Here is a 24,440-nt window from a genome sequence, read left to right as displayed (position 1 = left end):
TTCCCAGAGTTTGTGTGAGGTAGATAAGACAAGTTGTTTTAACTTAAATTTAAATTGAAAACTATAGATATTGCGACTGGTCCAAAAAGATAGTTCCAGGAATATTACTGAAGCCTTCTAAAATCAAAGATCAGTTGTTTCCTAGTACACACATCAGTTACTCTTATCTTCTATAAAAACAATTTTTGATTCCTAAGTAGTGAAGAGGGAATATCTCCCCTAGATTCCATCGTTTTAGAAAACATTTGCTATAAGTTAACACTGGGAAAAAACCAAGATCTTGATTATTTTTTTTTAAACACAGGCTGTGATCCATTTTTTCACATTAGAAAAATAAAGAATCTCTATGTCACATAATAGAGAAAAAAAAAACCCCAAGAAGTGAGATGTACATAGCCAAAGGCACAAAGAACTTTGCTAAGAGAAGAAAAGCAAAGGAAATTCAGGGCATACCTTATTAAGATTTGTGTCTCTGTGTTTGTGTGTGTGTGAGAGAGAGAAATTCGAGAAAACTAAGATTTAATAGACTTCTACTGATGTAAAAGAAAAACCTCCCCCAAACTATATGATTAACTGAAAGACTAATAAAACTAAGGACTGATCAAAGATAAATTTAATTTTTCCCGTTCAAATAAAATAAATAAAAAGTAATAACCTCACCTGAACAAGGGAATCTTGCTCTTTATAAAAATCTGAATCTTCCTGAATCAAAAGAGGCTCGCTTTTCCCACAGCTCTCCTGGCTGATGAGCGTGTCCGCATAGTTGGGCTGCGGGAAGATCACGTGACTCTTCCGCGAATCCGCGGTGAGCGACACCTCGTGGGAGTAGGTCTGCAGGAAAGCCCGCACCCCGTCCACGCCCACGAACTGAGAGGCGGGTACGCTCGCCAGTCCGCCTCCTGAAGCCTGCAGCACGCGCGACGTGTGCCAGCGCCTCAGCCTGAGCGCCAGCAGCATGATGACAAAGGCCAGGAAGACACAGGAGACCGCGGCCACCGCCACCACCAGGTACAGCGTGAGGCCTGAAGCATCAGAGTCCTGTGGGACTTCCAGGCTGCCCAAGTCAGCCAGGACGTCTGGGATGCTGTCAGCCACGGCCACCGTGAGCGTGACAGTGGCAGAGAGAGGGGGCTGCCCATGGTCCTGCACTGCCACCACCAGGCTCTGCTTGAGCGCATCTCTGTCCAGCAGGGCCCGCGCTGTGCGCACCTCGCCCGTGTGCAGCCCCACCGCGAAGAGCCCTGGCTCGCTGGCCTTGAGCAGGCGGTAGGACAGCCAGGCGTTCTGGCCTGAATCTCTGTCCACTGCCACCACCTTGGTCACCAGGTAGCCGGGCTCTGCAGAGCGAGGTGCCAGCTCCACCCCCGTGGAACCGTCAGTGGGGAAGGTGGGATACAGAATCTCAGGTGTGTTGTCATTCTGGTCCAGCACGAATATGCTCAGTGACACATTACTGCTGAGTGGTGGGTCCCCACTGTCACTTGCAGTCACTCTCAATTGCAGGTCACGGAACTGCTCATAGTCGAAGGAGTGCAATGCATATAGGATGCCGGTGTCAGAGTTGATGGAGATGTATGAAGAGATAGGTACCCCCTGGATGGTGCCTTCAGAAAAAGAGTATGTGATCTGGGCATTCTCATGGCTGTCAGGGTCATGTGCAGTTATGGAGAAGATGGAGGCCCCTCTGGGGTTGTTTTCAGGGATGTAGACAGAGTAGGAGGAGTGGGGGAAGGCAGGTGGGTTGTCATTGGTGTCTGCCACGTTTAGGGAGATGAGAGTTTCTGTAGACAGGGGCGGCATTCCTTTGTCTGTGGCTGTCACAGTGATGTTGTACAAGGACACTTGCTCTCGATCTAGAGCTGTATTGGTCACTAATTGATAATAATTGTCTATGGATTTTTCCAGTTCAAATGGCAGACTTCTTGGGATAGAACATGTTACCAGGCCATTCAGCCCAGAGTCTCGATCGTATACTTGAAAAAGAGCAATCACTGTTCCTGGAGGTGTATTTTCAGCAACTGATCTGCTTCCAGATGTAACTACCACTTCTGGCACATTGTCATTCACATCCAAGATAGTTACTAAAACTTTTGCTCTGTCTAGTAGACCTGGCCGATCCCGGGCTTCAACATCCAGCTCATAAAAGCTAGAGTCCTCATAGTCTAGATTTGCAGAAGTTGATATTTCTCCAGTGAAAACATTCAAGCAGAAAGTCTTTGAGATCTTTTCTGCTATCCTCACAAAAGAATATGTTACTTCTGCATGGACTCCTTCATCCTGGTCCGTGGCATTTACCGATAACACTGTTGTACCTACTGGCAGGTTTTCAGGAACACTCACACGGTACACAGGCTGAGTAAACACCGGAGCATTGTCATTTGCATCTAGGACAGTTACCAGAATTCGAGCCACACCTGAGAGGACAGGGTCACCACCATCGATGGCAGTAAGGACCAGGTGGTGAATGGCCTCTCCCTCCCGATCCAGGGCCCCCTCCAGCACCAGCTCAGGGTATTTGAGCCCATCGGCTTTGCTTCGCACATCCACTGAGAAATGACTGTTCCCGCTAAGCTTGAAGCCCTGGAGAGAGTTCACTCCCACATCCGGGTCAAAGACCTCCATTAGTGGAAACCGAGAGGATAGGGCTGCGTTTTCGATAATTTTCACTTCCAATTCTTCCCGTAAGAATCGGGGTGCATTGTCATTAATGTCCACTATTTCCACTTCTACGGGATAAAGATTCAATTTATCCTCAACGAGGATGTTAAAACTCACCATACAGGGCACGCTCTGCGCGCAGAGCTCCTCCCGGTCTATCCTGCCCGCGGTGATCAAGTTGCCGCTTTGCATGTTCAGAGCGAAAAGCTGTGTCCTACCTCTGGAGACGACGCGGACTCCGCGCCCTGCCAGTTCCCGGAGCTCCAGCCCGAGATCCTTGGCGATGTTGCCCACGAAGGAGCCTTTGTCCAGCTCCTCAGGAATGGAGTAACGGATCGGCCCGGCCCCGGCCCCCCATAGGGTCCTCAGGAGCAGGAAGAGGAGGACTAACCCGCCGTGGTGCCGGTGCCTTTGCAGAGCCGCCATTGCTGGCTCGTTCCGGACTTCCCTGAGATTATGAGTAAGGTGGAACAGGTTCGCATCAATTTGGGGCTTCTCAGAATTGGAGGTCAAGGTCCATAAACAAGCAGAGACCAGACGCGAAACGCTCTAGGGCAGAATTTCTGCGCAGCTGCAGAGCTGTCCTGTCTGATTTGCTTTGTGCTTGGAGGATATAACTTGAGTTCTCATTGCTTTCCTTACCCGGGGTTAGTGAACAGCGACGCTTAGAGTCCTAACTTAATACTGCACCATCCTATGTAAATCATCATACATAGGATCTTATTTCTGCTAAATATGCATAGATAACACTCAATATTTCTCTCCCCAAGAATGAGAAGCATTTGGAAGAATAAAATAGCTTATTCTGAAAATTTTTATATGTTACATGGAATGTCACTTATTTTTGTGACATCTCTTAAGGCCTTAAGAGAACACAAATAATTTTACACTTTTCTGCCAATCTTGAAATCCACACTACACCATCATTTATATTTGTCTCATTTTAAATAAGGGCATCAACAACCACAAGCCTATTTGGAACCAATTTACCACTAGGTTACAACAGCTGTCATTTTTAGACCTCATTACCTATTTTTATTATATTTTTATTTTATTATTTTTTATGTATTGCACTTTTATTTATTTTTAAGGGGAGTTAATTAGGTTTAGTTATTTATTTTTTTAAAGGAGGTACTGGGGATTGAACCCAGGATCTACTGTATGCTAAGCATGTGCTCTACCACTTGAGCTCATTACCTATTTTTATTAACATATGGATTAGTAACTGCCCTAATTTAGCCAATATTTGTGTATACTTTTAAAAAGATGCAAAGTAAGTGAAAATATTTAGGCTACAGTGAAAAGAATTTTTGTATTTATATTATATATAAAACATAGTTAAAATTATGTTATAGTTTAACCACTTAATTGTCTGGATTTGTGCTTAAGTATATACAGATAATATATCTTACAATGATAATGTGAGATATTAATGTATTTAAACATTTCAGGATATATTGTTCAGAATTAACAAAAATTTCAAGACCATACTAAGCAACATTCCGTGAAAGAACAAATGCAATACACATAAGCAACCAATTTCTAACACCCCCAACCCATTTTATGCCCAGAAAAATTAAGGAAACACAAAAATTAGGCCATAGCTAGCCTGTATACTTTTTGGTCTCAAAAATAATGAATTGAAACCTAATTATACTTATGGGAAGAAAGGGTTTTGAAGTAACTCACCTGATGCAAATTGACTGAATTAGAAGTCATTTGGGCATTGTCATCACTGGTACTTTCAAGCCAAGAGGCTTCATTACATAGAAGATCTTGTGGTGGAGTATTTTCAGGCTTTATATTGAGAAACTTAAACTCAGTTTTTGAGGAATGGGTGGCAGCACACAGATTGTAGGAATAAGGCAAAGTCCCTTCCTCATAGTTGGGGAGAACTCCAGGTCCAGCCTTGGAGCAGAGACCAGTCTGAAAGCATCTCCAAGCAGTGGGGCTGGAGGAGCGTCGCAAGCTCAGGGCGACTGCCAGAATCACTACCAAGAGGAAGAGCACTGAGATCAAGGCCAAGGCCACCACCAAGTAAAACTGAAGCTCAGCCTGGGGGTCAGAGGGCTCTGGGCGGTCACTGAGGTCAGGCAGCGCCTCCTGCAGGCTGTCCGCGAACACCAGGAGCAGCGTGGCGGTGGCCGAGAGGGGCGGCTGTCCCCCATCGCGCACTGCGACCAGCAGGCGCTGGCGGGCCGCGTCCCTGTCGCCCAAAGCCCGCGCCGTGCGCACCTCGCCCGTGCGCAGCCCCAGGCTGAAGAGCCCGGGCTCGCTGGCCTGCAGCACGTGGTAGGACAGCCAGGCGTTGTGCCCAGAGTCGGCGTCCACCGCCACCACCTTGGTGACCAGGTAGCCGGGCTGCGCGGCGCGCGGCACCGTGTCGAAGAGCGCAGAGCCGTCGGGCCCCAGCGCCGGGTACAGCACCCGCGGCGCGTTGTCGTTGCGGTCGCCCACCAGCACGCGCAGGCTCACGTTGGCGCTGAGCGCGGGCGAGCCGTGGTCGCGGGCCTGCAGCGTCAGCTCGAAGGCGCGCAGCTGCTCGTGGTCGAAGGCGCGCTGCGCGAACAGCACGCCGCTCTGCGCGCTCACGGACACGTAGGACGACAGCGCGCGCGGCTCCAGGTCGCTGGCCACGATGGAGTAGGAGACGTGGCCGTTGGGCCCCAGGTCGGGATCTGAGGCGCTGATTTGCATGATGGGAGCTCCGGGCGGGTTATTTTCTGCCACGTGGACCACGTAGGAGGCCTGATGGAAAGCAGGAGGGTTGTCATTGACATCAGTGACTTTCAAGGTGACACTTCTGTTAGAGGAGAGGGGAGGCTTGCCCTTGTCAGTGGCTGTGATAGTGACATTGTATTCTGGAGTCTTCTCTCGATCTAAGGTTCCATCTGTCACTAGCTTGTATGTGTTTTTTGTATCTTGGACTATTTTAAATGGAAAATTTCCTTTTAGTTGGCATAAGATTTCCCCATTAAATCCAGAATCTAGATCATGTGTTTTGATCAAGGCAACAACAGTTCCCAGCTCAGCATCTTCTTGTATATGTTTAGATTCAGAATCCACAGTTATCTCAGGAGCATTGTCGTTTTCATCCAAAATATCTATTTGTATTTTACAGTGTGCAGTGTGATGTCCACCATCCTTTGCTTCCACCCCAAGTGTGTAGCTCTCTCTCTCCTCAAAGTCCAGTTCTCCACCAGTGGTGAGTTCCCCTGTTTTACTGTCCAGCTTGAACAGTTGTCTCACTGCCTTACCAATGTTGATAAAAGTGTAGGTGATCTCAGCATTGATACCCTCATCCAAATCAGTGGCCATCACTCTTAGCACAGAGGATCCCAGGGGTAGGTTTTCTTGAACACTGACTCTGTACATGTCCTGGGTGAACACTGGTGGGTTATCATTTGCATCTGCCACAACTACCCTGATCTGGGTAGTGCAGCTTCTGGCTGGCTCTCCCCCATCCACAGCCGTGAGGACCAGGAGGTGGCAGGACTGTTCTTCCCTGTCCAAGGGAGCCCTCACTACCAGTTCTGGGTATCTACTGCCATCTGGGTTCTCCTTCTGAATCAAAGAGAAGTGTGGGTCAGGGCTGAGGTAGTACTGCTGCAGGGAATTAACACCTACATCTGAATCTTGTGCAGATTCCAGGGCAAAGGTGGCTCCAGTTAGGGCCAGTTCACTGATTTCCAGTTCAGTGATATTTCGGCTAAAGATCGGTGAGTTGTCATTGACATCCTGAATCACCACGGTTATATGAAAAAAGTTCAAAGGCTTTTCTGCGACCATTTCGAATTCCAGAACACATATAGACTTCTTGCCACAAATCTGCTCTCGGTCTATACGGTCGCTCACAAGTAAGTCTCCGTTCTCGGTGCTCACTGTAAAGAATTTCTTCTCAGCACTAACCCGCAGGTTCCGAGTAGGTAAATCTCGCACGCCAAGCCCCAGATCCTTGGCGAGGTTCCCTACCACTGACCCGCTGGCCAGCTCCTCTGGAATAGTGTAGCGGATCTGCTCCGAAAGCGCCGGGGAGAACAAAGACAGCAGGAAGAGAAACAGCATTCGCCTCCGCCCAGCCAGGCGCTTCGGCCCCAAGCGGTTTCCCATCCCGCTCTCTGTGCCTTTACCTTTCTGATTCCGAAGAGCTGCGGTCGCTAAATGATCTCAGGAACTTCTGAGCAGGAGCGACTCCTTGATAAATCCTGGCGGGCAGATTTCTCCGATAGATATTTCCACGGCAGAAAGCCTGAGGGAAAGTGCGTAGTTCTCGAGATTTCGCGGACCTTGGGCGATTCCTTTGCGTCAGGAGGAGCTCCAGTACTAGCCAACAGCGGCACCCCGCGCCTCGGCTGCAGAACTGCATTAGTGATTACTAAATCAGCTTCAAATATAGAGCCAGCTAGAAGACAATTCTACTGTCCTGGTACAGATACTCATTCTTCCCATTTTACAAGGATTTTTATATTTTAAATACTTTCTATATCTTCGTTCTCGCTGCCACTTCTTTGAACTTGAACTTTATCCATCTAAATAAAGTGATTTTTACTCCTCAAAGCCAGAGGTATCTTGCTGAAGATGTTTATTGGCATTGTGCTTTTAGTTTCCATTTTCAGCCAGTGGTCATAATAACATTCTCCCTGCGTGCGTTAGTAGAATTGAGGACCAAATAAAATAATATATAGAAAGTGATACAAATGAAAGATAGTATTGCGAGTGGCAGAAAGTGTAATATGAAGATTCTTGAAATATCTGCTTGATGTATATTGTTATTTCACTCTATTTGCTTTTATTCTAACTTATAAAAGTGATCAATTTCATAGCTTTTAGTTTTATCCTACGTGTCACTTTCTTCTATCTTATTTTTATAATCTCCTCCAAATAATTTATTGATGGCAAGGAGATTGGTTATCCTTATAAGATAAAAGTATGGTAAGAAGCAAGACATTCTCTTTTCCTTAGTTTCCAAGTGTCAATTTTTTTTTCTGAGATATAGTCGGTTTACAATGCTGTGTTAGTTTCTGGTGTACAGCATAGTGATTCACTTATACACATATATATTCCTTTTCATATTCTTTTTCATTATAGGCTACTACAAGATATTGAGTATAGTTTCCTATGCTATACAGTAGGACCTTGTTGTTTATATATTTTATATATAGTAGTTAGTATCTGCAAATCCCAAACTCTCAATTTATCCCTGCACCCACCCTTCCCCCCTGATAAACATATGTTTATTTTCTGTATCTGTGAGTGTGTTCCTGTTTTGTAAATAAGTTCATTTGTTCTTTTTTAAAGATGCCACATATAAGTAATATCATATGGTATTTTTTTTCTCTTTCTTGCTTACTTCACTTAGTATGATGATCTTCAGGTCCATCCATGTTGCTGCAAATGGCATTATTTTATTCTCTTTTATGGCTGAGTAGTATTCCATTGTAAATATATATACCACAACTTCTTTATTCAGTCATCTGTCAATGAACATTTAGGTTGCTTCCAGGTCTTGTCTATTGTAAATAGCGCTGCTATGAACATTGGGTGCATGTATCTTTTTGAATTAGAGTTTCCTCCAGATACACACCCAGGAGTGGGGTTGCTGGATCGTATGGCAAGTCTGTTTTTACTCTCTTGAGGACTCTCCATACTGTTTTCCATAAGCGCTACACCAAACTACATTTCCGCCAACAGTGTAAGAGGTTTTCCTTTTCTCCAAATGTCTCCAGCATTTATCATTTGTGGACTTTTAAATGATGTCCATTCTGACTGGTGTGAGGTGATACTTCATTGTAGTCTTGATCCAATTGTCTAGTTTTAATTACATGACTATAATTTTAAAACTATTCCACTAATTTAATTTTTCCATGCTACATTACCATTGTCTTTAATTGTACTGTTTCTTATCAAGTAGCTTAGCAATGGTGAGTTACTTGGATTTTGGTGGTGAAGTATGAATCCTCATAAAGATACATCTCAAAGAAAGTCATCTATGTTTTCCACTTTTCCTTGATCCCCTGCTTACATCTGATCCTCTTGAGTCTATTATTGACACTCTTCCCTTGCCAATATGCATGCCAATTTCTGTTTCTGATAGACATCAAAGAGTTTTTTTTTTAATGGAGGTACTGGGGATTGAACCCAGGATCTTGTGCATGCTAAGCATGTGCTCTACCACTTAGCTACCCTCCACCCCCTGCCTCTTAGAGTTTTAACTCCATTTTCAAACTAGAAATCTTCATTGAGAAATTGTTTCTTAACCTGCATAATATATTGTCATTCAAAAACTTGGAAGCTGTGGAACAATGCTGAATTCATCTTATAGTAGAATAACACTAGAGCATCTTAAACTGCTCATTTATCCAGGATTCTAGACAGAAACTCATTGGCCTTTCTACTTTATACAAATGTAAAAAACACTACTGACTTAACACTTTGCTCCAAAATATTACTAAGTGCCTTTTTTTAAACCACTGTGTGAACACTTCAGTTATTGGTAAAGGAAAGCTATCTTTTCACAACATATATGAAACAAAAGATTCAAATATTTAAGAGTATATCATATATAGCATATATATTTACAGTGCATATATCAAGCATTTTATTACATAAAGTTTATTACGTAAAGTTTATTGAAGTCTATAGAGGTATAGAAGGTATTTTTCCTATTGCATGAAAAAGTTAACCCAGAACGCATACCCAAAACTACACATTAATCTTTTCTTTAAAAAATAATGGAAAAGTGAGTTTTCACATAGGAGTGAATGATATCAGTATCTATCATACAGATTCTCCTGTTACTCTTTGGATGAATTCACTATTCAGTGAGTCTGCAAACTTTATGTTGAGGTCAGAGTTGCCCATATATAAATATAATTAGATCCCTTTCAAATAAATTTCTAAAACATCAAGTGGTCCTAGGTTCCCAAATGTATCAATAACCCTTTCATGTGGTTGAGAAATGCAGCCTACTATCCCATTAAAAATATTTTATTGCCATTTCCCCACTTATTCATACTTCGCAGCTGATGCTCAAGTTGTTGAAAGTACAAAATTTGAAAGACTGAAAAATCTTTTTAAAAGAAGGATCTGAAAATCATCTTTAGTAAATTATATGTAAAAATGAATAGGGTACATGGTTATTACATTACACAACACATATTCATGAAATTTGAGACCCACAGACCAGCATTTAATAAGAAAAATCTATTAATTTAAGATGAGCATAATTTTTTAAATAATTTGAGAAATAACATAGAATTTCAAAACCATTTTTAAGTTGTGTCAGTGAAAATTCAATTAACTATCAAGTTAAGAAGACAAAGGGGAATTTTATTTGAGCCAAACAGGATTATAACCTGGGAGGCAGCTTCAGAAAGCTCTGAGAACTGTTCTGCCTGTTAGAAGTTGAAGGCACAGTCACGTACATTTTGAGACAAAAGGTTGTACATCAAAATGATATATTGATATTTTGCATAAAGTTCACCATGGATATATAGTCCAAGTAAGCACATAGAAAATGAGCAGCAAGTCACCATGACCCCCTACCTAGTTGGGAAAGAACACTATTCTTTTAAGAAGTTACATTGCTAGCATCAGAAGAAAGAAAAGATATTGATTCAAAGATAGGTAACAGTTTAGCTGTAAACAGTCCAGAGGGAATTCCCATCTTTGAGGAGCTCTGGTTAATGTGTAATGCAGATGTGCACTGCACATTAGGGAGGGAGGGAGGAGACCCAAACAAACAGAAAGATAGTTTTATCTTTAATTTTTCTTGTCCTGCCTTAAATATAAATTTCATTTCACCAATTGATTTTCCAAATACAAATTTTTAACTCTTGCAATAAAGCAGAATTGTACCTACACTTGCAGAAATGCAAGCATTCAAGAAGATACTGATTCTGAAAAGTTAAGGAGTTATGTGTAACCAGAAGATGACAAGTGTATGGCATATTCGTAGTTAATGAGTGAAGCAGTATCTAATTATTTGAAGATTTTAAATTGCATCACAGAATTTATTCTAAGGCTACATCTCACTGATTTCTTCTCTAAACAAATACGCATGTACAATAATTAGATGGTTGAACCCAAACTTTCCAGACTACAGAATGCCACAGACATTATCATTACTATAAATTTAATCTGTTCTCCTGATATTGATCACGCAGAAGTTTTCTATACTCTTCCACTGATTTATGCAAGTGCTGTAAATTATTTACTATCTTTATGAAAACAGCAGGTTTTCTAAACAGCAGGTTTACTAAAATACCAATGCTGCACAATATTTTTTCTGAAACATATTTGCTATTGGTGTTCAAGCAAGTAGTCAAAAGAGAACATTACATCTAATAATTTGGACTAGTCAAACAACTCTTCTATTAACGTAACAGTTCTAGTATAAGAAAGTCTTTGGGTAAAGTGATTATGTATAATCACCTTCCTTTAAAATACTTCTTTCACTTAAGTCTATGGATATCAGCTAGAGTTTCTAAAATAACCACGTATTATAGAAAAAAAGGCATTAAGCCCAAAAGATAATTTGAAAACAAATGGAGAAAGTAACAATTATCATATTAAATCAAGTTTATCTGTAAATAAAGCAAATAACGATTCACCGTTCAAGCAATTGACCGATTTTGAATGTGGCAGAAAAATGATGGAAACAAGTGAAAAAAATGCTCCAAACATCCGCAGTGAAAAAAGAAAACTCACCTGAACAACTCCTAGCTCTTCTTCCTTTGCGTTTATCTTCTCAGATATCAGGAGAGGCTCGCTTTTCTCGCAGCTCTCCTGGCTGATGAGCGTGTCCGCATAGTTGGGCTGCGGGAAGATCACGTGACTCTTCCGCGAGTCCGCGGTGAGCGACACCTCGTGGGAATAGGTCTGCAGGAAAGCCCGCACCCCGTCCACGCCCACAAACTGAGAGGCAGCCACGCCTGCCAAACGGCCTTTCGAAGCCTGGAACACGCGAGACGTGTGCCAGCGCCTCAGCCTGAGGGCCAGCAACGCAATGACAAAGGCCAGGAAGACGCAGGAGACCGCGGCCACCGCCACCACCAGGTAAAGCGTCAGGCCCGAGTCGTCACGGTTGGCGGAGGGTTCGAGGCTGTCCAAGTCAGCCAGGACGTCTGGGATGCTGTCAGCCACGGCCACCGTGAGTGTGACAGTGGCAGAGAGAGGGGGCTGCCCATGGTCCTGCACCGCCACCACCAGGCTCTGCTTGAGCGCATCTCTGTCCAGCAGGGCCCGCGCTGTGCGCACCTCGCCCGTGTGCAGCCCCACCGCGAAGAGCCCTGGCTCGCTGGCCTTGAGCAGGCGGTAGGACAGCCAGGCGTTCTGTCCTGAGTCTCTGTCCACCGCCACCACCTTGGTCACCAGGTAGCCAGGCTCTGCGGAGCGGGGTGCCAACTCCACACCCGTGGAACCGTCAGTGGGGAGGGCCGGATACAGGATTTCGGGAGCATTGTCATTCTGGTCCATCACGAAGAGGATCAGAGACACGTTGTTGCTAAGTGGAGGGTCTCCATTGTCGCTGGCCATCACCCACAGCTGCAGTTCTCTAACCTGCTCATAGTCAAAAGAGCGGAGGGCATACAGGACTCCGGTGTCGGAATTGATGGAAACATAAGATGATAGAGGGGTTCCCTGAAATTTGTCCTCAGCCAGAGAGTAAGTGACCTGGGCATTGTTGCCACTGTCGGGGTCGTGCGCGTTCACAGAGAAGATCGAGATGCCTCTGGGGTTGTTTTCTGGGATGTAGGTGTAGTATGAAGTGTGAGGGAAAATGGGAGGGTTGTCATTGATGTCTGCCACTTTCAGGAAGATGTGGTTTTCTGTAGACAAAGGTGGGTTTCCACAGTCAGTGACAGTTACTGTGATGTTATAATCTGAGATCTCTTCTCTATCCAGGGCTCTCGTTGTCAGTAAGTGGTAATAATTATCAACTGACTTTTCCAATTTAAAGGGCAAGTTCTTGGGAATAGAACATGCAATCTCTCCATTCTCTCCAGAATCACCATCATGCACACTGAACAGCGCAATTATGGTTCCAGGAATACAGTCTTCAGAGACAGAACTGGCAAGAGAGGTGAGGATCACTTCAGGCACATTGTCATTCACATCCTGTACTGTGATCAGTACCTTAGCGCTGGCAAGAAGAGCACCTCCATCCTGAGCTTCCACTTCTATGAGATAGAATCTGGATTCTTCATAATCCAGTGATTGCACAGTTGAGATTTCACCGAGGTTGGAATCAAGTTGGAAAGTCTCTGAAATTTTGTCTTCTTCATTGCGAAAAGAGTAGGTCAATTTCCCATTTATTCCTTCATCTGGATCCGTGGCGGTTAGTGTGAGCAGCCGAGTACCGACAGGTGTATTCTCTGGAACACTCACTCTGTATTCGGATTGAGTGAACAGAGGAGCATTATCGTTTGCGTCGAGGACCATCACGCGGATGCGCGTGGTACCAGAGAGTACAGGGTCTCCGCCGTCTAAAGCTGTGAGTAGAAGGTCGTGAACAGCTACTTTCTCGCGGTCCAAGGGCTGTTCCAGCACTAGCTCTGGAAATTTTTGTCCATCTGTTGCGCTTTTCTCATCCAGAGAGAAGTGCATATTGGAGCTGAGCTGGTAATTCTGGAGGGAGTTCACACCCACATCCGCATCTCGAGCGAAGGGAAGTACTAACCGCGTTCCCATAGCCGCATTTTCATTAACCTTTACTTTTACTTCCTCATCTCGGAAACGAGGGAAGTTATCATTAATATCGATTATTTCTACTTCTACTCCATAGATTTTCATTTTATTCTCAACCAAGATATTAAAACTCACCAGACACTGCACGCTTTGCGCGCAGAGTTCCTCCCGGTCTATCCTCCCCGCGGTGACCAAGCTGCCGCTTCGCGGGTTCAGAGCAAAGAGCTGCGTCCTACCTCTGGAGACGATGCGGACTCCCCGATTCGTCAGCTCGCGGGACTCCAGCCCGAGATCCTTGGCGATGTTGCCTACGAAAGAGCCTTTGTCCAGCTCCTCTGGCACCGAGTAGCGGATCTGCCCGGCCCCGGCCTCCGACAGCGTCCCCAGAAGCATGAAGAGCAGGAACTGCTCTCTGCAGCCCCAACCCCTCAGTGGATCCGCCATTGCCTCGCTCCGACCAGTTTTCTCTTCGCCCTGGTTCCAGTCTGCTGTTTCCTTATTTCTCTAAAGTCAAAGGAAACACAGTCCCTTGTGGAAATGGGAAAGGGGCGCGGGTGGGCGGCTTTTCCCAGGAGCTTATCTGGTCCGCGGAGCTTGTTTAGTGCGGAAGGAGCTGAGAGTCTGGTCGCATCAGCGGCAGCTTCTTTTCCACTTTAGTGAACAGCGACGCTCAGAGTCCTAACCAGTTACTACACCAATTCTGTTTCCATTTCATAAATGTTTAACTATATTTTATTTCTAATAACTGTATCTTTAATATATTACCATGTGACATTGTTTATATTTAATTAAGATTTAATTTTCAAATAGTAGAAGACTTCTGTAAGCTTTTGAGATTAATATAATTATTAGATTCTTTTTTACGTCTTCAGAAAAGTTTTATTTAATGTGCCATTGAGCCTGTCCTTTATTTACCTCTTATCTATATTGAGTCCATTTAATCAGGACATTAAAATTCTTTTGTAGGTTTTAAGATTTCATCTTTTTATTAGGATATATTTATGAAAACATGCCCTTTTGTACATAAAAAATGCCAAGGAAACAAGCCTAGCTTTCAATAGACCTTTGCAAAAAGGACTGTTGAATTATGCAAATTGTATTAGCTATCATATGCAGAAAAATAAAGGGGACTTTTAAAAAACTTTTTGTTACTTGTGAGATCTTCAAGAAAGTTTCAAGATTTTCACACTAAGAATATGGCAGCTACATCATATGAGACTGAGAGTTTGAGTTGGATCAATCATGCATTAGTTATATTTTCCTATTACCATGTATAAATTAGAGTTAGATGTTTTACACTTACAGCCACCTGGGGGAAATCAGCATAGTGACTGTGGCAGAAAGGGCTTTAGTTCATCACCCATGCAGAAAAACAAGTCCAGATACTTATCAACCAGCAGGCAGTGAGTGACCTTTCTATGTTGACAGATATTTAATGTTATCACCTTTATATAGCAACAGAAAAAGAAATACCTCATGACTGAAAAATGGACATTTCAGAGCATCCATTACATGAGAGAAGCAATTTTTACTTAATGATACCTCAACAGGAAGAGAAAGAAAATGAAGCTATTTTAACCTATTTTTAGAAAATTCAAAAAATAGTTTTAAGTAAACAAGGTGAGAATAATTTGCATAAGTTTCCTCAATGTACAATTTTTCACAAGAACAATTTGTTATTGTGAATGAGAGAAAAATTTCTCCCATTTATTAAACATACTTCTAATAGCAGACACTGCAGACCTCAAACTGTGCACAACCTTTTATAATAGATCTGGGATCCCAAGACACTTAGCCTGTAAAGACACTTTAGAGTTCTGGTTTTGATGTCAGTCCTACATGTACTCTGCTGTTGACAGGCCATGACACTGGGTAAAATCCTTCCTTTCTTTGGTTCCTAGTTACCCCAAACTAATGAGATGAGGAGATCTCTTTCACTCTTAAGTACGACAATTCTAAGAGAAACTGAAAGTAAAATTAATAAAACTAATATAAAGACCCTGAAGGAGAAAGGAATAGCTTATGGTCTCAACAGTAATAAACTTCCAGAGGAAGGAATGTGAAAAGATAAGGAAGAAGAAATATCTTATGTAAAAACGCTTGTACTTATGGATAAATAAATCTCACTATCAGATAGAAAACCTATGTCAAAGATTTGGTTAGATAAAATTAAGATGCTTAACACAGAAAACTGCCTAAATTCTACCCACAAGACAATAAAACATGAATTGGAGACCTCTACCAAAGTGATTTGTTAAGAAACATTGAAACCCAAGGTAAAATAAGTGAATTCAATTAAAGCTCACCTTTAAAATAGTATCTGAGGTAAATGTGACCCCAGCGTCTCCATGATTAGTACTTGGCACCCAAGAGGTATCTTCGCAGAGGAGATCCCGAGGGGGAACCACTTCTGGGGTCACGTTGAGAAAATTAAATTCTGTCTTAGCTGATTGTGAGGCAACGCACAGATTGTAAGAATAGGGCAATGTTCCCTCACTGTAACTGGGCAGAACCCCAGGTCCAGACTTGGAACCGAGACCAGGCTTAAAGCAGCCCCAGGCAGTGGAGCTGGAGGAGCGCCGCAGGTGTAGGGCGACCGCTAGAATCACCGCAAGGAGGAAGAGCACGGAGATTAAGGCCAAGGCCACTACCAGGTAAAACTGCAGCTCACCTTGGGGGTCAGAGGGCTCTGGGCGGTCACTGAGGTCAGGCAGCGCCTCCTGCAGGCTGTCCGCGAACACCAGGAGCAGCGTGGCGGTGGCCGAGAGGGGCGGCTGTCCCCCATCGCGCACTGCGACCAGCAGGCGCTGGCGGGCCGCGTCCCTGTCGCCCAAGGCCCGCGCCGTGCGCACCTCGCCCGTGCGCAGCCCCAGGCTGAAGAGCCCGGGCTCGCTGGCCTGCAGCACGTGGTAGGACAGCCAGGCGTTGTGCCCAGAGTCGGCGTCCACCGCCACCACCTTGGTGACCAGGTAGCCGGGCTGCGCGGCGCGCGGCACCGTGTCGAAGAGCGCAGAGCCGTCGGGCCCCAGCGCCGGGTACAGCACCCGCGGCGCGTTGTCGTTGCGGTCGCCCACCAGCACGCGCAGGCTCACGTTGGCGCTGAGCGCGGGCGAGCCGTGGTCGCGGGCCTGCAGCGTCAGCTCGAAGGCGCGCAGCTGCTCGTGGTCGAAGGCGCGCTGCGCGAACAGCACGCCGCTCTGCGCGCTCACGGACACGTAGGACGACAGCGCGCGCGGCTCCAGGTCGCTGGCCACGATGGAGTAGGAGACGTGGCCGTTGGGCCCCAGGTCGGGATCTGAGGCGCTGACTTGGGCGATGGAGGCGCCAGGCGGGTTGTTTTCTGCCACGTGGACGACGTAGGAGGCCTGGTGGAAAACCGGAGCGTTGTCGTTTACATCTGCGATGTGCAGCGTGATGCTTTTATTAGATGAGAGGGGCGGCCTACCTCTGTCGGTGGCCATTATAGTGACGTTGTATTCTGAAATCTCCTCTCGGTCCAGCGCCCTGTCTGTCACTAGCTTGTAATAGTTCTTCGAGTAAGATTTCAGCATAAACTCGGTCTTTCCCAATATTTGGCAGTAAACTTCTCCATTTTCTCCAGAGTCTCTATCTCTCGTTTTTATCAAGGCGATCACTGTTCCTGGTGGTGAATTCTCTGGTAGGGGAGTAAATACTGAAGTCACAATAACTTCAGGTGTACAATCGTTCTCATCGAGAATTTCGACTTGGACACTGCAATGGGCTGCTAGGTCTCCAGAATCTTTTGCTTCTATACCGAGAGTGTAACTATTAGCAATTTCAAAATCAAAATCATCCTTTGTCGTGATTTCTCCTGTTCTTTTGTCTAAGTTAAAAAATTGTTCCACTTGTTCATCCACATTATGAAAGGAGTAGGTGATCTCAGCATTTCCGCCCTCATCCTGGTCAGTGGCTGTCACTCGAAGTACTGAAAAGCCCCGGGGCACGCCCTCCCGCAGGCTGACCCTGTACACATCCTGGGTGAACACTGGGGGATTATCGTTCGCATCTGTGACTTGGATTTGGATCTGAGTGGTGCCACTTTGGGGTGGGTCCCCACCGTCCACAGCTGTCAGGACCAGCTGATGAAAATTCTGCTCTTCTCTGTCCAGGGAATGTTTTAAAATCAACTCGGGATATTTACGTCCATCTGGAGTCTGTTTCTCTGTGAGATCAAAGTACTCATTGTCATTAAGGTGATATCTTTGTAGTGAATTAGGACCAGCATCCGAATCCAGCGCCGGATCTAGCGGAAATGTTTTACCTGGCTTAGTAGATTCTACAATTTTTAAATTAATCTTACTCTGTTTGAATAGTGGAGTGTTGTCATTTATATCTTGCACTATTACTGCTACATGGAAAATACTTAGTGGGTTTTCAGCAACAGTATCAAAATCCAAAATGCACAGAAGCTTCTTCCCACAAATTTGCTCTCGGTCTATCCTCTCACTCACAAGTAAGTCACCACTCTCAGGATTTACAGTGAAATATTCCTTCTCCGCGCTAATCCTTAGCCTCCGAGCCGGCAAGTCCCTAATACTAAGCCCCAGATCCTTGGCGAGGTGTCCTACCACCGAATTCTTGGCCAGCTCCTCGGGAATTGAATAGCGAATTTCCTCCGGGAGAGCCCCGCGGAACAAAGACAGTAGGAAGGGCAACAATACCTGCGGCCACAGTGCTGGGCTGTTCCTCTCCGCGCTTGGCTTCATCCTCTGTTCTTGGTCTCCCTTCATTGCTGCTCTGCTCCTTGGACGGGAGGAGAAATAAGCTGTCCGTGGATGGCAAAATCCGGGGTCAGATCACTTTTCCTGATTTTGTTTTCTGTATCCAAACCTGTACTGGCCTCTTCTGAGTGGCTTGTTTAAGCAGGAAGTTACCCTCCAATGTGCCTCTCATTATCTTCTCTCCCTTCTTTTGACCTACAGCGACGCCCAGAGGTTTTTTCGGGAAACTGCAGTAATGTCTTCTAAATGTTTTGCAAAGGACTGTTTTTTCCTTCTTTTTTTTGATTTATAAAGAGTATTTATTTGTTTTTAAGTAGGTATACATTTATACAGTTTCAAATTGAAAAGGTACATATTGTGTATTCTATAGGTTCTCCCTCTCTGCTTTCAACAACACATTTCTCCCAGGAGAAATTAGTGTTACATTTACTGTGGGTATGTTTTGTATGGTTCAGCAGGTTTTTATAAATGTTCTCCCCCAGTTTTACACATAACTGGAAGCATACGATATACCATGTTCTGCATCTTGCTTTTTTCACTCATTATATCTTGAAGATAATTTTCTATCAGTACATAAAGAGATTTCCCACTTATTTCTTATAGCTATGCAGCAGCCCTGTGTATGATTGCATAATAATTTATTTAACCAGAAATATTATTTTTTAAAGAAACCCAGTGCCTACTCTAACAAAAATATATTTCCATGTGATATTTGGTTATAAATTATCTACTGCTGTCCTAGGAATTTAAAATAGATGTATCACTCTGATTCTGGAATGTATACCTAATGCCAGCATCCAAATATGTCCATCACAGTTTCAGGACAATTGATATTCCCAAATTATATTTTAGATAATCTCAGATATGATTTGTCTCCCAATAGTCATTTATTATTTCCTCTTACCTCTCCCATTGCCAGCTAGTTGTATCATACCACATTCTTGTCTTATTCTATGTATTGCACCAAAATTTCTTATGAAGGTAAAAGCATTTACAAACTCAAACTCCTTAAGTTGAACTGAGGCATAGTCCACAATTTATTGCTATGGTTTCCAGATATCCAAAGGTCACCAACTTGCATAGTCCTAGACAGTCATAAATATTTTCCCCAAATCAGATCATCCCAGAGTCAAACAGTGACAGAGATACCTGAGAGCAATTTGAGGGAACAGGGATGAGACCTACTAAGTAGCATAAATCATATTAGTTGGGAATCACAGTCACCCAACCTTTATTAGAGGCTCCCATGATGAAAAAGGAGAGATTTTTTAAAGTTACGTTTTCCTTAGAAATCTAAAAGGGTCTTACAGTGGTTCCATCATAGGTAATTTAGAAATTATTAAAATTACTCCTGCAACCTACTAAATATAAATGAAAAAAATGGGCAATATTTTTGGTAATCTCAGAAGCACACCAAAGGGATCACACATAGTCACTGCTGGTGCATCTTACAAACTCCAACAACACAATATTTGAAATATACCAATCCAATTGAGATACTATCTCTGTTAAAGTTGTGTCTAAAAGTTAAACATATTCCCCAATATTTATAAATTGCTACTTGGTCATAATGGAAAATACTTGTTCCAAAGGAAAGAGAACTTCAGGTAAAGTAAATTAGGGTGTAAAAAGAATTTCAACATACCCAATCCAGATCCAACAAAAACTTCATAACGGAGAATGTGTTAATATGAATTTATACAATTGCCTCCTATTTCATAGTTCTAACTCTATTCTTTCAGTAATGCCTAAAGGAAATGGCTTTAAAGAAGATGGCTAGAAGTATAAAATTAAGACATTGCTACTGAAACTATAACTGAATGAGGATTACAAAGGATAACTAATAAACAAATAACTTTTAGGTGTAGTAACGGTTATTGGTCATTATTGATCATTATCGTCTGCCTCTCCACTTTAAAGCAACACAACACTAAAAATAGAAGTGCCTTTATTTGACTTATTATGTATCATATAATTGGAGACATTTATGCAGCTCTCTGCCTACGTTTCAGTGTGTCAAGTTTTGACTCACCTGATGAAGACTGGGGCCTCCTTTTGTTTCAAGTAAATCTTGGGGTATCAGAAGAGGCTCACTTTTCTCACAGCTCTCCTGGCTGATGAGCGTGTCCGCATAGTTGGGCTGCGGGAAGATCACGTGACTCTTCCGCGAATCCGCGGTGAGCGACACCTCGTGGGAATAGGTCTGCAGGAAAGCCCGCACCCCGTCCACGCCCACAAACTGAGAACCCGGCACGTCGGCCAACCCCCTGCCCAAAGCCTGGAGCATACGTGACGAGTGCCAGCGACGCAGTCTGAGAGCTAGTAGAACGATGACAAAAGCAAGGAAGACGCAGGAGACTGCAGCCACCGCCACCACCAGGTACAGCGTCAGGTCCGAGGTGTCAGGGTCCCCTGAGGGCTTGAGGCTGCCCAGATCAGTCAGTACATCAGGGATGCTGTCAGCCACGGCCACCGTGAGTGTGACAGTGGCAGAGAGAGGGGGCTGGCCGTGGTCTTGGACCGCCACCACCAAGCTCTGCTTGAGCGCATCTCTGTCCAGCAGGGCCCGCGCTGTGCGCACCTCGCCCGTGTGCAGCCCCACCGTGAAGAGCCCTGGCTCGCTGGCCTTGAGCAGGCGGTAGGACAGCCAGGCGTTCTGGCCTGAGTCTCTGTCCACCGCCACCACCTTGGTCACCAGGTAGCCGGGCTCTGCGGAGCGGGGTGCCAACTCCACACCGGTGGACCCGTCAGTGGGGAGGGCAGGGTAAAGAATCTCAGGTGTGTTGTCATTCTGGTCCATCACAAAGAGGGTCAGAGACACGTTGCTGCTGAGTGGAGGGTTCCCACTGTCACTGGCTGTCACCAGTAGCTGCAGGTCTCTAACCTGCTCATAGTCAAAGGAGCGCAGGGCATACAATACACCGGTATCAGAGTTGATGGAGACATAGGAGGAGAGAGGTGCCCCCTGCAGTGTGTCCTCAGCCAGAGAGTAGGTGACCCTTGAATTCTCATTACTGTCAGGATCGTGGGCAATCACAGAGAAGATGGAGGCTCCCGTGGGGTTGTTTTCCAGAATGTAGGCAGAGTAGGAAGCATGCGGGAAGACAGGCGGGTTGTCATTGATGTCTGTCACTTTCAGGGAGATACGCGTTTCTGTAGACAATGGTGGAGTTCCATGGTCAGTGGCAGTTATTGTGATGTTATATTCTGAGACCTCTTCCCTATCCAGAGTTCTGTGTGTCAACAACCGATGATAATTTCCAAAGGTCTTTTCAAGTGTGAATGGCAGATTATCTGGAATAGAACATGTGACAAGGCCATTCTCTCCTGAATCACTGTCAAGCACATTGAAAAGTGCAATTACCGTGCCTGGGGAAGAAGTTTCTTGGATAGAGCTGATCAGAGATGTAACTGTGACTTCTGGAGCATTGTCATTTACATCCAGAATTGTCACCAGTACCTTACTTCTGGCTCGGAGACCAGGCCCATCGTGGGCTTCTACATCTATATCATAGAATCCAGAGTCCTCATAATCCAAATCCCCCAGTATTGTTATATCCCCAGTCAGAGAATTCAACTGGAACAGCTGGGATATTTTATCTCTTACTTTCCGGAAAGAATATGTCACTTCTCCATTGGCTCCTTCATCTGGATCAGTGGCTTTTACGGTGAGTAGCCAGGAGCCCACTGGCACGTTCTCCCGCACACTCACGTGGTACTCGGGCTGAGTGAATACGGGAGCATTGTCGTTAGTGTCCACAAGTGTTACTTGAATTCTGGCAGTGCCAGAGTGAGCCTGGTCGCCTCCGTCGAAGGCGGTGAGAACGAGGTGGTGAACGGCCTCTTCCTCGCGGTCCAGGGTGCGCTCCAACACCAGCTCAGGGTACTTAATTCCGTCTACTCCGCTTTGCACATCCAAGGAGAAGTGAACATTCGAGCTGAGCTGGTAACCCTGAAGGGAGTTTATCCCTATATCCGGGTCAAAAGCTTCAGGAAGGGGAAATCTTGTCCCAGGATTTTCACTTTCAGCGACTTTTATTTCCCTTTGTTCCATCCCAAAGTTGGGCGCGTTATCATTAACATCGATTATTTCCACTTCTACTCCAAAAATCTTCACTTTGTCCTCTAGGAGAATCTCCAGGTTTACTACACACTTTGGAGATCTGTCACAGAGCTCCTCTCGGTCTATCCTGCCCTCGGTGACCAAGCTACCGCTTCGCGGGTGCAGAGCAAAGAGCTGCGTCCTACCTCTGGAGACGATGCGGACTCCGCGCTCCGCCAGCTCCCAGGGTTGCAGCCCTAGGTCTTTGGCGATGTTGCCCACGAAGGAGCCTTTCTCCAGCTCCTCAAGCACCGAGTAGCGGATCTGTTCGGCCCGGATTGTCCACAGGACCCCCAAGAGAACGCAGATCCCGATCAGCCGGCTGCAGTCTGCGCGATGAGGAGGAGCCGCCATTATAGCCCCGCGGCGGAATAGCTTGCGCTCCGGTGTTCCCTTGGTGGAGGCCTGAGGATCTCCAGGATCTTCGGGGTCAAAGATAACGTCTTTCACCGTTGGATGTTGGAGTTCTCGGGGTCCAGTCTGAAGCTTTCTAAAGCCTCAGAGCCAGTGCTTTGTTATGCAGAAATCTTGTGGTTCGGATTAAATTCCTGATTCTTTTTTTCCCCCGATTGGTGAACAGCGACACTCAGAGTCCTAACCTGTTATTGCAATCTATTCTTGGTAAATAAACCATCACTTGTATACACATTTCTTTTCCCTATTCTGTTTTCCCCAAATAATAGAGGTCCAAACCTGATGTTTTATTTGCAATGAAAATCCAGAAATTATCTAAAGCTTCCTGTACAATGAGCCTTATAATTTTTTTTCAGAGACAAGTGTTTTTTGGTAAGAATTTTTCCTACCTCTTTTAAGTTTTTGCATTATTTTTTTCTCATAGCCCAATTTCAATACAGTGTATTGTATAACGGACATATTTATCCCTCCCAGGAGCAAGGCTATACTTGAAGAATGAAAGAATAGATGAAAGACAATGTCCAGGAAGTTAGAGGTCGGGAGTCCCGTCACAACCTATGCAGAAAAAAGTTTTCTCACATGGATTGGCCCTTTAGAATCTGTGGCAACTTTTCAATTCCCTTGTAAGAAAATATCTACTGTTTGAGAGTTAGTCTCCTGTGCAGATGGACTTGGCAAAATGTGGTAATAGGTTTGGGAAGGCCATTTGCTCATTAATCTTATTTAAGAAGATTTTAGGCCACAAGTTATATCTGTGATTATCATGTTCACAGTGAGTCCTCAAACTCTAGAACAGCACCTTTCATAGAGTATCCACTGAAATAATTTTCAGTGTTTAATGAATGCAGCAGCAAAGCCTAAAACAATGGGTGAATAACTGATCCTAAAAATAAAAAAGTTGAGAAGACAGAAAAGGTAAACTGAAGCACTGCAAAGAGCAGACAAGGTTTCAGTGATCCTTTCCACATTAGGACACATCCATAAAGTATTGTTTTACTACTATTTATAAGTTTGCCTTAGTTGCAATGTTAGAAATAACCAGTACAAGGAATTATTTCAGTAACTATCTGTATATTATCATTGCATTTTTCAAAGTTTTCTTATTCATGACTAGAGTAATTTACTAATCTGAGAAAACTTGAGATAAAGCAGCAAGTACCCGTTCTCTATATTATTACTCATATAATTAGTTTCTAGAAATCACTCATAAAGTTTGACCAGACAAAAAAGAATCCATTAACCATTCAGTTTTTAAATTCTCAGACTTTGAAGAGTAGATTAGAGGTATTTTTCACAATCCTTAAAGGACTCACAAACTGCTGGGAATTGGGAAGTAAAATAAAATGTTTTGAAAAAACTGACTCACTTCTCAGAAATCTAGTCCCAAGAAATATGGAAAAGGTTCCATATACAAAAATGTTCATTATATTTTCCCAAAAAACATTCATTACATTCCTTATTATAATAGTGACAAAGTAGAAAGGGTATAAAATCAATTATTTTAAAATGGTCAAGAAAACTAGTCTTTTTTTTTTCTTTCTCCTCTCCCCTCAGCCCTTGGCAAACACTAACCTTTATTCTGTCACTATGCATCTGTAATAGGATGTATGTATTCTGGGTGTTTCACACAAATGCAGTCACATAATATGAAGCATTTTGTGTCTGCCTTCATAATGTTTCCATCAATGTTGTTGCATGTATCAGACCTTCATGCCTTTTTTTGGATGAACAATAGTCCATTATATGGACACACCAAATTTTGTTTATCCATCCATTCATTGACAGCCATTGAGGTTGAAGAAAACTATTCTTGACAGATTATGAAGTGGTAATAA

The 24,440-nt window shown here is 44.2% G+C and overlaps 1 protein-coding gene across 10 annotated transcripts in view; it reads right to left on the bottom strand.

Annotated features, from left to right (window-relative positions):
* Positions 1–24,440, bottom strand: part of LOC105090796 (protocadherin gamma-C4) — a 165,890-nt gene that overhangs the window by 114,068 nt on the left and 27,382 nt on the right. The window contains exon 1 of one of the 10 annotated variants that reach the window (XM_031449202.2): positions 20,122–23,082. The exons of 5 other annotated variants lie outside the window; for them this stretch is intronic. In XM_031449202.2, the coding sequence (XP_031305062.1) occupies positions 20,122–22,545 (2,424 nt within the window). In that variant the 5' untranslated portion in view covers positions 22,546–23,082. Of the gene's footprint in view, positions 1–660; positions 3,910–4,347; positions 7,432–11,367; positions 14,104–15,653; positions 18,407–20,121; positions 23,083–24,440 lie in introns of those variants that run through there. 4 more of the 10 variants (XM_031449194.2, XM_031449200.2, XM_031449206.2 and 1 more) reach the window with 4 other exon arrangements.

This window comes from Camelus dromedarius, chromosome 3 (genome assembly GCF_036321535.1).
Source record: "Camelus dromedarius isolate mCamDro1 chromosome 3, mCamDro1.pat, whole genome shotgun sequence".
NCBI lineage: Eukaryota > Metazoa > Chordata > Mammalia > Artiodactyla > Camelidae > Camelus > Camelus dromedarius.
Note: the sequence above shows the minus strand (reverse complement) of the source record. Positions and strands in the feature narration are given on the sequence as shown.